Below are 12852 nucleotides of genomic sequence, written 5' to 3'. Positions count from 1 at the left end.
CATCACTTCCGTTGCTGTCAAGGGCACCGGGATCTTACGTTAGCTAAACTCTCAGGGGCTGTCTTGCACGTGTGTGTTCTTGGCGGTGTTTTAACGACTCAAAGTTTAAAGTACTCTCATTCCAGCGATGGACAGCTTCGGTTCGGACTTTTCAGCAGGTGGGGCAGGCGGTAAAATGGACACCGGCACGATCATGGAGCAGGTTAAAGTCCAAATCGCTGTGGCCAATGCACAGGAGCTGCTGCAGGTAAAAAGCAATGGCTAAAGCTAGCAAAGCTCAACCAATCTTCTACAATGTGTAAACAATAAAAACAAGCACACTTTATGGTAATATTTAAGCTTGCTTTGGTCAGTGAAGAGAAATGTGCTTGCTTCAATCTGTCGCCAAAACTATCACTACTAACTACTGCGTGTGCACAATGACAACGTGCAAATGTTAAAACGTAATGGCAAATGAACATAATTGTTTTTCCTTTGTGTTTCAGAGAATGACAGACAAATGCTTCAAGAAATGTATAGGGAAACCTGGAAGTACATTGGACAATTCAGAGCAGGTATGTTCACACACACACATGCAAACCGTCAAATTGAAAGACATTGCATTCGTGATCCTGTCAATACTTTTCTCTTAACTGATCACTTTCTTCCTGTTTTCACCTTACAGAAATGCATCGCCATGTGCATGGACCGATATATGGATGCTTGGAATACAGTTTCCCGAACGTATAACTCCAGATTACAGAAGGAAAGAGCTCGCATGTGAACGTGCCCCCCCCCCCCTTTTTTTGTTTTTTAATTTTTTTTCCTCTTTTGACCTCTAATGGAAGTCTGAGTTCACGTGACGTTCTTGGGTGCCTCATGGATGCTGCACAGCCATAGCCTTTTTTTTTCTCTCTTCGCTAGCAGGCTCTCACAGCCTGTGGACTGCAACAGAGATTTGTTTGTTTTTAAACGTAATAACAAATTGGTAGTGTGGCTAAGAAGAAGTGTTACCCAGGCCCTTGTTTTTGCCCCATTATCTTGAAAATAAGTACTGGTTGCAATGATTGACAGTCATGTATATAAGACATGTTTTTCCTAAAATAAATAGAAATCGTATCCTAATATAAATGCCCGTTCTGTTATTTTGATGCTGTGGTAATCCGTGACCACAAAAAAAAAAAATCTAGTTTAAGAAGCACTGAGGTTTGCAGGGCTCCCAAAAAACTGAGAACAAAACCCAGTTTTGTCTAAGTCACTTTTCAGCTGTCACACTATCTCCAACCTCCCTTTCCACAGTAGCCGGCTTGTTCCGGCAGGCTCGACTTTAAGCTGGACTGGGCACAGAATCTGTATGGTGAGCACAGGGAATCAATGCCTTTTTTTTTTTTTTTCCCCTCTTGCCATAAAACGGCAACTTGAGGTGGCCATGTGAATACTGTTTATTGGATTGTTTACCAAAACAATAAATTGTGTTACCAATGTTATTGTCAAAAAGGGTAAACTTACTTCAGCAAGTCTGAACCCATTAATCAATGTCTTTTAGTTCACTTAGTGTAAATTACACAGAACGTGAGAAAATCAATCTACAGTAAATAAATTGAAATCATTTTTTTTAAAGGTATACTGAACTTATTTGGTAATTTTCAGTAGAAAAAAAGCTACTTTTTTTCCTATAAATAATTTGGTCATTGTTTTTTTCATGTCGAATGAATGCTTTTAAAAAACATTTTGTCCATCATGTCCTGAAGTTTCGGGTAACAACCTATCACAGCTCAGATTTGAATGTCACATGACCAAATCCGTAAAACAGGTGAGCCATGATTGGCAGTTTGTCAGTTGACTTCAAGTGGGAAATAAAAAACTTAAAGGTACAATTTGAACATGTACATTTAAGTTAATTATTGACAACATATTAAGATTTTACTGCAAAAAAAATTGCAAAATATGTTTGGTATCCCTTTAAATACACTGCACCACCTTGAGGCAGCAGTTAAAAGCATATCACTGTATGAATGTGCTAAAGCAGAATGTGTCCACAGTTGTGTCCATTTTGTCTCGGCGAGACAGAAAGGTTTTGCATCCCACCCAAACGCAAGTTGTGATGACAAACTCATTTTTTTAATCAAGTTTGCCCATTTATCATCAGTACATGTAGATAGGGAGGATGAAATGATTGCACAGTGTTAGAAACAGCACCCATGACCGCACAAGGCCACGCAAGTCAATACTGCAGTGACTGAGATTGATGTAACGGCGGCTAAGACCGCCTGATAAAGCGCGTCATCATGTCCACTTGGCTCCTCGCTGCTCTATTTTTGCTTCACTAACTTCAAAAAGGCAGGTATGATGATATCCAATTCCGGACAGAAGTCAATCGAGTATAAATCCCCGGGAAACCCACTCGACCGCATCCGTGTCCCCAACTGGTTACCCCGGCGACGAACCAGCGGCCGGAGCTCTCACGGCAGGTCAGAGGACCCCCAGAGTCTCCCTGGACGAGGGAGGAGAATCATTTTAAATATACAATAAACTAGTAGACATACATTTCCTGTTTATCTTACAGTTGGTGACACAAGATAGTTTCCAGGCTCTTTAAAGACTAAAGTGTACTTTTGGTGCTCAAAAGGAAAACACATAAATAAGGTTCATCAGTAAAAACTGTATTTACAATAGAAGATTGTAAAACTAATTCATATTCATCAGAATATGACCAAGAAATAGCTGTGCATTGGGTGGGAAATAAATGGAATAAATGATAGCTGTCATTACCGAGTCACATTACCGCCCCCTGCTGGCAAGTATGTTCATGCGCATGTTATTTTTACGAATAATTTCCTCGGGCTTTTATAAACTTGCTGTAATACAGCCAACAAAAGAACAAAAACATTTGAATGCATTTTTTTATATGGAAGAACCATCTATATTTTTCCTTCTGAGAACCATCGGTACAATTTAAAGTCACCAATGAGTTGGATTTTGTATCCCTGGGAAAAAAAAGAAAAAAAATATTGTTAAAAATATCCTCTATAATATTATGTTCTATTTTGCTAGTCGAAAAATGGCATTCGTACATTCTTCTTGATGCATTTTAAAATTCTTGACATTTTCCCTAATTAAACTGATTTCGGGTGCAAATGACCTATAAATATTACTAAAATTATTAAAGATATTGCAAGTTGTAAATTAGTAGGATTACATGTTCTCTTTCTTTCTCTCGCACACACACACATACACACACTCACACACACGTTTCAGACACATTTGCATAGTTGAACACATCCTTGGGTCATATTGACCTAGAGGTATTATTGCTGTTCCTGAGAAATAAAAATAACACACAGGCTAAAACAAAGTATTTAATGATGGTTTTATACATTTCTGCCATGTTAAGGTAGCTAAAAAAAAAAACTTTAATGCTGTTCCTTGGAAGCGGACATAACAGAAGCGTTTGAATGTAGCAGTTTTATTGCTCAGTTACGCACTCGCATGAAAATTATCGTTATTATTTCTTTTGCTTCAAGGATAATTCCATCAATGCAATTTGTACGTTTGGCTTTTTTCCTTGGTAACGTTTGTATTCAAACAGTGATGAGGGAAGAAAAGAAAAGGTCATAATTCGGTTGAATCTGGTTTTGTTTGAATTTTGAGACTTTTTTTGCACTTTCACAATGTTTTGAGGTTGTTTTTGCATAGTTAATGGGACATTGTTTGAACTTGTAACATTATTTTTATAAGAAGGAGGTAGGTGTCTTACCAAACAAGTGTCCCTGCCTCCTTCCATGTAACCAGCACACATCATGTGAGGAGTCAAGTTGTCTCCATACGATTGCCTGCAATCCGCCTGCTCAATAATGCTCACCGGTGCTTTTTGCAACAGGTTGGTCAGCGAACCTACCAAGTGATGAAACAAGCCATAATACTAAAAAAATCAATCAGTAAGTTTTTACCAAACTAATGTATATTGAGCAAAGGCGCTTACCGCCTTCCCTCATGGATCCCCATCCTGAGATGTAGCACTCCGAGTCCTCCAAAAAGCGGTGCACTGGCGAAGGGAGACAGACGGACTGGATGGTGTGGGACATGGGGGCCGGGATGAGCAGCTCCAGCAGGGCCACGTCGTGGTCCATGTTGGTGCCGTTGAAAGATGGGTGAATGATGATCCGCTGGATGGGAATGACCATGGCTCCCACGCCGGAACGCAGCACAGAGCCAAGGCTCACTGCCCAGTGAGTGGGGCCGGGGTCACTGAGGGCACGGCTTCAGGTTAGCCAAAATTTCTACCTACAATTTGCGTCACTAATGACGATCTGTATCCGTGTAAAACGTTTTACAAAGGAGTCGCTAAAAACACAATTTAACAATAAGTTGCTTCATGTTCCAACTAATTTGCTCTTAATTTAAAAGGAAAACAGTATTATTCCTGTCATGACATAAAAAAAAACAATGAATTAAGTTTGCTGATACCTGTTGAAACTAGTGATAGGAAAATGAAGCTTCATGAAGAACCTGTGTGTTTTTTTTAACACAGATGCTTCATGAAGCTTAATTTTCTCATAAGTTAGACATGCTTATCCATTTTCTAAAGCAGATAAGCATGTTTTAATGTGGATGAGAAAATGAAGCTTCATGAAGCACCTGTGATTTTTTTTTAACCAAAACATGCTCCATGATGGTTCATTTTCCCATCATTGATAGAAATCACTTATCCAGAGTCCATAAGTAGTTTGTAATAGTGATGGAAAAATCTCTATTAGAAACCACTATCCGACGTACATTTTTTCCCCGAATGAGCAGTTAGTATTCCAAACACACAAAAAAAAATAAGCTCCATTAAGCACCTGACATTTTTTTTTTTTTTTAACACAGGTGCTTCATGAAGCTTCATTTTGCCATCACTATTACAGACTGTTTATCCAGCACCCATTTTCTACTGCTGTAAGGAGTTGGTAATGGTGATGGGAAATAAGCTTCACTGAATAAGCTTCATGTAGCACAGGTGCTTCATGAAGCTTCATTTCCTCATCACTCCTGTGCATTGTATAATTCTCATTTCACACCTTTTGAAGCAATGTGCGGCAGTCAGTAACCACTTGCTGTGAATGAGAGTAGCTCCGCAATGGTGCAGTCTCTGGTACTGGAGGCTGCCTATCCAAGGCCACTCCCCCCTGCGGGCCGTGACGCCACCTACAATCCGATTGGAGTCCAACGCGGGACGCTCGCCGCAGTCTGGGGAAAAATAAATAACAATAATAAACGACGTTAGATGCTTCCCCACAATTGAGTTTCAAACTGCTTAAAATAATACAACAGACGGCAGTTTCTTTCATCAGCCTGGTTAGGGCAGTCAGGGATGGCGTCACATTCTGGATTTAACTTGTTGATACAAGAAGTGGCGCTGCACTTGAAGCTTCCACTGCAGTTTGAGTCTAGAAGAAATGATGAGAGTGTGTTTGGAAGCAAAGAAATAAAAAAAACAAAATAAAACATTACTATTGTTTACTTGGGCAATACCAAGATGTATTGTGGCGGATCCCACATCCATGGCGACGGTCTTGGGGAGTGGAGGATTGGTCGCACTCACCATTGGAGCAGCTAGTGGCACGGTGACTTCATGTTTGGGGAAGTAATGGGCCAAGCTGGGGTCTGCGTGACTAAGAATCCACCTGCGGAACTTGGTGACCCGGGAGTATACCCCGGGTCGGTAGATCTGGGCACAACCTATACCCCAACTCACCACCCCTGCCAGGAAGAACCTCCCTGGAGCCCCTTCGCATACCAAAGGACCACCGGAATCACCCTGGAAGAGGAACACACAAAGTTGATGTCCAGTTTCAGCCGAGCAACAGATGGGGGTGTAAAGTGTGCTGTAATTATTGATCTGACAGTGAAAATGCATTATACATCTCATCATATTAATTCAGCTAGCTAATTTATAAAAATGTATAGTTCTGCAACTAATAATTATTTTATGTACATTTTTTTTACCAGCATAAAAGTCAATTTGCCAATGTTTTATTTGATTCAACACAAATATAACAAAAGAATACATACATAGGTGAATATTTATATTATGAGGGACTGAAATAATGATCAATTCAGAATAATTAATTTCTGTTTAGAATTCTGATTTTTTTTTTTTTTTTTGACCATGTCCCAAACAAGGGCATAGCACAAGCCTGGAAAAAAATCCTCACACGTGTCAACAAAAAGACAATACCACATATCTCAAATATTGGTGAATAGAATATATTTGATTTATATTTCATAGAATTAGGGTATAGTATAGTAGTATAGTGCTAGTAAAATTGTTGCTCCACTCAGCAGCACTGACCTGACAGGAGTCCACCTTGCCCTGCAGGAATCCAGCACACATCATGTTGGAAGTGATTGAACCTCTATATACAGGCAGTTTAGAGCACACCTTGGAGTCAATGATTTTCACCACGGCCTTCTGTAGAGTGGAAGGCTTCTCAGCTGAAAGATGAATGAGTGCATACGTTTGCCACATCGCAATAGTTATACTACTAAGCCATCCAATACTCCGAAATATGCAAATTTTTAAGCAACGACCAACCTGGTGTGTTGTTATTTCCAGTCAAGTAATCCCGTTTAAATAAGGGATGGAGCGATTATCAGTCGGGCCAATATTCATCATAGTATACTGACTGATAAACTCTCTGATTTTAAAAGACCTTCCGTTGTGTATGATACGAGTCCTTACCTAAAGTAGTTAATTACATTTGTACTTGATTATCTAAGTAATCAATTACTCCTTAAAATGTTTGGCTGGTACTAAATGGATTAAGTACTCATTTACCTTAGGTACGAAAGGAATGACTTGGCTGATTAATTACAAAAGTATTTACTGTAGTACCTAAAGTAATCACATTACTTTATTACTTTAGTTTCAAAATTAAAAATAACCTGAAACCGTAATTATGTAAAATAATTTATTACCTCAATAGTTCATTATCTGAAGCAATTGATTACCTTTGTACTTATTTAGTAACTGATTACCTCATTACTTAGCTGCCTTAAGTAATCGATTACTCTGGTAAAATCTAATGATATCCAATCAGGCTTTGATCGAGCATCATTGTGCACTAACTTTGACTCACTACTAAACTGGTGCAGAGACCCCCATCCTGATACCACGCATCTCTGACCGGGGGTGAAGACGTGAGACGGGGCGGGCAAACAAGCGGGTTGGACGTAGGGGCTGAAGGTGAGAGGGCTCTCCAGCTCCAGCACGGCCACGTCAAAGTCGCTGGTCATGGGGTTGTAGTTGGGAGACACGACCAGTGTTTTGATCTTTATTGTTTTGGACTGGGACTCCTCCCCGCTCACAAGACTGGCCCCCACCAGGGCTGTCCAATCTTTGGGGTTGTTGGCGCTAGAACAAAGCAGAATGGATGACATGTCTAATAAAGTCTAATTAGTGTTCATACACTAGATCGGGATTCATGAGAGGACTGATGTTCGCGACAAGAGCTGCATGTGAATTTTTACAAGGATGGCCTGGCCTTCTTCCATACCACCAGGTATGGTACGGTGTGTTATACGGTATGGTATGGTATGGTATGGTATGGTATGGTATGGTATGGTATGGTATGGTATGGTATGGTATGGTACAGAATGGTATGGTGTGGTGTGGTGTGGTGTGGTATGGTACAGTATGATATATGCTATGATATTGTATGGTGTGGTATGGTATGGTATGTGGTACCATACCATACCATATATCATACTGTACCATGCTTGGTATGATATGGTATAGTATGGTATACCATACTCTAACCCATAACATAAACCGTATATTACCTTACCACACCATACCATACCATGGCATACCATAACATCTATAGAAAATTTTAAAGCAGTAAACAGGGCAGATAACTAAGTGATGGTAAACAATAAAATGTATATTCTTACTTTTACATTAAGTACATTTCAGTTAGAGTAAATCTGTATAATCACCTACGTTTCAAAGCAGTGCGCAGCACTGACCAGCCATCTTTGGTTAATGATGGAGGCTCCACACATGTGCTGTCCATGTAGCCTGAGACTGACCTGCCACGGCAGTTCTCCCTGTTGGGCATCTTCACCGCCCACGATACGATTCCCTGCGGCGCTACGTGTGCCACAGGCTGGAGAGAAATATAGTTTTCATCACGTCCATCAATCACATATCAAAATAAGAACGAAAGAAAAGAATCACTGACCACAACGAGCTTCGTCAGATCCATCCGCGCAGTCTGATACAAAGTCACATTCGGGGTTTAATTTGGTGATACATTCTCCATTGTCGCACATGAAGGCGCTCTCGGGGCAACTGTCTAAGAGAGTTAGAAGACACATTTCAAGGAATTTGTAACTTATTTTAGATGGAATCTAAAATTGCGGGAGAGAGTGACGATTTCTAAAATAGTTGATGGAAGAATCCAGCGGTTCTCAAACAGTGTAAGTGAAAGTGCGGGAAATTTTAGAAGGGCTTCTGTGGATTTCAGCAAATCGAATTTAATGCCCTGCTTAGGGGGTACTTAGATAAAAAAAATATCATGGAGCGCAATGAAAAAAGCGATAATTGATAATCGATTCGCACTACAAATGAGAATGTATTTGGCCACAGAAATACTCTTATCACATCAGTGAAACATATTTCAAGTATAATAAACTCACCCTCCCCCATCGTATCATCTCCAATACTGTAGAAGGACTTCCCACTGGCACCTGGGTATAAAATAGAAGGATTAAACCCACATGAAATGTGTCCATGCCGTGCGGCAAGCAATCCACAGATGAGGCCCGTATGAGAAAGCTAACAGTTGCCGATTGTTTCCTACCCAGTAAGACGATAGCGTTGATGTGTCCAAACTCGGGGACTTCGAGTGGATTGCCGTTCATCACGGAAGTGAGCCCTGCCCTCAGCAGGTCCTGGATGAAGTTTTCTGAATACTGCTGGAATTTGGAAACCGTGAAGACCAGTCTGAATGTTGCCATTACATCACCGTTCATGTTGCTATAAAAGAACAAATAATAATAAGGGAAAATGCACCATTTTAAATCTCTCAATAAAGATTTACATTGTGACGAACTTACCCAAAAGCAATAATGTTACAGTCAACATAGTGGTGTGATATTGATGAGGAAGCAAAAATACTTTTGATCTGTGAAGATAAACGTAAATGATTGATATAACGTAAAAGCAATTCTAAAAGTGGAAAAAAAATCTTCCCCTTATTCGAATGTTGCCGGGCAAAATACCTAGTTAGCACGTTTGCCTCACATTTGGAGATGCGATCTTGGCTCTGGGCTTTCTGTATGGAGTTTGCATGTTCTCCCCATGCCAGCATGGGGTTTTCTCTGGGTACTTTGTACTAAATATGCATAGTAGGTTTATTCGACGTTCCAAATTGCTCATAGCTGTGTTTGTTAGTGTGAACGGTTGTTTATCTCTGTGTGCACTGTGATTGGCTGCTGACCAGTACAGGGTGTACCCGCCTACTGCCCAAACACTGCTGGGATAGGCACCAGCAGGCCCATGACCCTTGTGAGGACAACCGGTCAAGAAATGGGATGTCGTCAGGCACTACTTAAATAAATATTTTATGAAACTGGAATAAAGGAAATCAAAGTCTTCTAAAACTTGAATTTTAGTCCACTTAAAACATCCTGATACTAGCTAGTATTGGTATGAGAGCAACACTTTTGAGTATCAACAAGTCTAAAAGAGATATAGTGTATAACAAGGTACCGGCGCATATTGACCCACTTTAAGCACTACATAAAAGATCAAATGAGATGAGTAAAATGTGGTGCAAGCCAGATCTATACCTGTGTGTTCAACACAGATGTTAGTACTAAAGAGAAACCCGAGTTTGGATCCTGTAAAGACGGATCATGCTTGAGACCCTTCAGCTCAACTGTCTCCATGAAGTAATGCTGCTCCTGTATGAGGTATGCTGCTCACAGAGAGGACAACACGTCTCAAAAATGTACCAAAATGATGTTTTGTATGTTGAGATTGAAGAAAAAGATCACCGATAAGCAGTCCTACAAAGACTCCAGCGATGAGGAAGAAAAGGAGGCAGAATATAAGGCCGGTCCTGTAGCAGGTTGGGCCGGAGGGAGCAGGTGAGGATGCGGGCGGGGACCACGTGCCTTCTTCATCATTCGCCATCTCCTTGTTGGATTCACAACGCTGGCCTATTCATATGGCAGGTGAAATTCAAATCGTCATCTTACTTTCCCTGAATGCTAACCAGCCAATTGCAGGGCACACAGAGACGAACAACCATTACACACCCAATCACACCTAAGGAAAATTTAGTGTGTCCAATACACCTGCCTTGCACGTTTTTGGAGAGTGGGAGGAAGCTGGAGCGCCTGGAGAGAAACCACGTGGGCTTGGGGAGAACATGCAAACTCCATAAGGAAAGGCAGGAGGCAGCTAGAATTGAACTCGGGTCACTTAACTGTGTTTTGGATGTGCTACCCACTGCGCCACCGATTTCAGCTATTTTAGGACAAAATACGACTTAAAACAAAGAGCTGTGACATCCAGGTTGGATTTATTGAACTTTCAAACTACATTTATGGTGGTATCGCTAAGCGTATTTTATTCAGCAACTCCGGTAGATAGATATAATATTACAGTATGTATTTTATTGCAGGATTAATACTGCATATTTTGCATAAAAGAAAACCTAACAAAAGCATACAAGTTTTTGCAAAGAAGTCAGTAGAAGACAATTAGCAAGATGGTGTTTCATGTTCCAATTCATTTGCTTTTAATTTGAAAAGATCTTGTTCCTGTGAAGCAATGGCATGACTACACTATACTCAAACCATGTTTGCAATGACAAAGCATTAAATTGGATTTGCTCATACCTGCAGAAACCTCGTTAGTCCTTGTAGCTACAGTATTTTGACCATTTTTGGATCATTTTTCTCCACATCATTCTGGCAGTATTTTGACCAAGGGATGGCACACTCCCGGTCATGTGATAATTAAGCGATTGAGCAAAGTTGAAAATTGACATGTTGTCACCATCTGGCTGAAATTTCAGCTCCCTTTTGTTTTCTTTCAATGCTTTCCCTTTGATGTGAAATGCCTTTGACGTAAAGATCAAATGAATGGACAAAAGACTGCACAAGAGTAAAATTTTAGCATGGCAATAACTTTGTGCCAGTGTCCCAAATATTACAGTAAAAAAAAGATTTTGCACAGTACTCACCCTCTTGTTCCATCAGTCCATGACCACATGACATTTACAATATCCTACACAGTGAAGATGAGTGAATGTGGGACAGTGTGCAAGGCGTGCTATTTCTTCCACCTGGGCAGGTGGGCGTGTCCCAAAAGTAGCTCACCTTTTTCCGTTTACTTTAGGAAAAAGAAGCCTCATCCCAAATCCCTTATACGCCCTCCTTCCATTGCCATGGATCCCATTCTGGACTTAAATGTGTGTTTTGTTCAAAGTCACACCCTGCATTATCTGCAGAGAGAGAAAAAAAAGCCTCATGTCAACTTCTATAAGGATAACTTAAAGGTGGCGTGAAGAGCCTCCTTGTTCTCCTCGATCATGAAAAGCTGCACTTATGTGCTCCACGGACACGCTGGCTGGACAGAGGCGGAGCTAAGAAGGCTGGAATTCTTTTTTTCCAGGCAGGATCACATCACCAGGAAAAGTCCACAGTGCCTAAATTGTTTCACCTGTTTGAACATTCCTTAGTATTCATTGTATATTCCGAAAAAGGTTGCTCACAAGAGTTGCAGCCTTTCACCAACACTCATAATCCCAAAATGTGTACGCACGGGATCATTTTTTTTTTTAACATACTCAAACAAATAAACACAATGAGGAATGTTTATAAAGGAGGAGGGAGCCGATGCACATAAGAACAAGGTGTTTCTAACTAAGGATTTATATGAATATACAAAAGACTTATAATAGATTTAAATAGCTATTTTTTGTTTTGTTAGGATTTTTTCTGAGTTCAGTTGGCTTTAATTTCTCTTTGGAGAATGAGTTTTAAGCTTGTTTCTAGTTTAACGCTTGTGCAGTATTTTGACCTATTTCTTCCACATGATTCTTGCAGTATTTTAAGCAAGGGATGGCACATTCCTGGTAGTGTGATAACGAAGTGGTTACGCCATATTGAAATATATCATGTCACCATTACATGAAAGGAGTTTTATGTAAGGATTAAAAAAAGGTTTCTAAAGATTCTATAATATACAATTGTCAAGCAACTATTTGACCTTTGACACTGTGTACAGACATACATACAAGATAGTTAAAATGAACCCTTAAAGCTCATGTAAGATATTTTTGCGGTAATCATACAGTAGATAGATCCATAGATCCTGTTTTGGTTGTTATTCTTTTTTTAAGGATTGTCCGATTTGTGACTTTTTTGGTTTTGTAAGCTTTTGTTGACTATAATGAACTTACCATATATGTGCAGATAAAACTTTTACTGGGATTTAATTTATACTTCGCGAGTTCAGTATCTCATTTAATTTTATAGCTTTTATTGGCATAGAACAGCATATACAATTGAGGTGGTTGTAGCAATTGGATTCATTATATTATGTAGGGCAAGATGCCACAATTGCTTCGTGAATTTCTTTGCCACTAAAAATGCAATTGGTTATTTTTCCTTTAAAAAAAACCCTTTTATAATAATACCAAGTCGCAATCAAAATTACAAATGTGCAGTAGATGTTGAAGTTCTAATTTGGCACTCATTAGTGCTCGACGATTACCTGAATTATGCAATCAGGTATCTGAATTGAAATTCACTCAATAGGTTCAGAAATTCCCGTCTTCTGAACCGACTGAATTGCCTAAATGCAGCATATTT

General features: G+C 39.9%; 2 protein-coding genes across 3 annotated transcripts; one reads left to right on the top strand and one right to left on the bottom strand.

The window, feature by feature from the left end:
• timm13 (translocase of inner mitochondrial membrane 13 homolog (yeast)) lies at positions 1–1476 on the top strand. Its single transcript, XM_088426332.1, has 3 exons — positions 1–247; positions 486–554; positions 665–1476. Exons 1-3 carry the CDS (start codon positions 128–130, stop codon positions 761–763), a joined length of 288 nt encoding a protein of 95 aa, XP_088282458.1. The 5' UTR covers positions 1–127; the 3' UTR covers positions 764–1476.
• Positions 1477–2078: 602 nt separating this feature from the next.
• tmprss9 (transmembrane serine protease 9) lies at positions 2079–12809 on the bottom strand. Of its 2 annotated transcripts, XM_088426328.1 has the most exons (17): positions 11356–12809; positions 11220–11263; positions 10024–10188; positions 9817–9944; positions 9082–9149; positions 8826–9001; positions 8662–8712; positions 8205–8318; positions 7964–8129; positions 7101–7375; positions 6314–6456; positions 5494–5779; positions 5295–5408; positions 5040–5208; positions 3962–4227; positions 3737–3873; positions 2079–2473 (listed from the first exon to the last, which is right to left on the bottom strand). In XM_088426328.1, the coding sequence occupies exons 2-17, from the start codon at positions 11251–11253 to the stop codon at positions 2312–2314; spliced, it is 2454 nt and encodes an 817-aa protein (XP_088282454.1). In that variant the 5' UTR covers positions 11254–11263; positions 11356–12809; the 3' UTR covers positions 2079–2311. The 2 variants fall into 2 exon arrangements, with proteins under 2 accessions (XP_088282454.1, XP_088282456.1); XM_088426330.1 differs by lacking the exons at positions 9817–9944; positions 10024–10188.
• Positions 12810–12852: the final 43 nt, after the last annotated feature.

This window comes from Hippichthys cyanospilos, chromosome 10 (assembly GCF_059441005.1).
Source record: "Hippichthys cyanospilos isolate Australia breed blue-spotted pipefish chromosome 10, RoL_Hcya_1.0, whole genome shotgun sequence".
Classification (NCBI taxonomy): domain Eukaryota; kingdom Metazoa; phylum Chordata; class Actinopteri; order Syngnathiformes; family Syngnathidae; genus Hippichthys; species Hippichthys cyanospilos.
The sequence above is the reverse complement of the archived record's forward strand: the minus strand, read 5'-3'. Positions and strand labels throughout refer to the sequence as shown.

Excerpts from the sequence above, each read along its gene's own strand:
- tmprss9 (XM_088426328.1), bottom strand. The coding sequence starts at position 11,253 with ATGTCATGTGGTCATGGACTGATGGAACAAGAGG. Across the intron at positions 7,376-7,963 it reads GCTGCGCACTGCTTTGAAAC|CGCCAACAACCCCAAAGATT; the intron begins GTAGGTGATTAT and ends GCTTTGTTCTAG. Across the intron at positions 5,209-5,294 it reads GGCTGATGAAAGAAACTGCC|ACTGCGGCGAGCGTCCCGCG; the intron begins GTCTGTTGTATT and ends ATTTTTCCCCAG.
- timm13 (XM_088426332.1), top strand. The coding sequence starts at position 128 with ATGGACAGCTTCGGTTCGGACTTTTCAGCAGGTGGGGCAGGCGGTAAA. Across the intron at positions 248-485 it reads ATGCACAGGAGCTGCTGCAG|AGAATGACAGACAAATGCTT; the intron begins GTAAAAAGCAAT and ends TTTGTGTTTCAG. Across the intron at positions 555-664 it reads CATTGGACAATTCAGAGCAG|AAATGCATCGCCATGTGCAT; the intron begins GTATGTTCACAC and ends TTCACCTTACAG.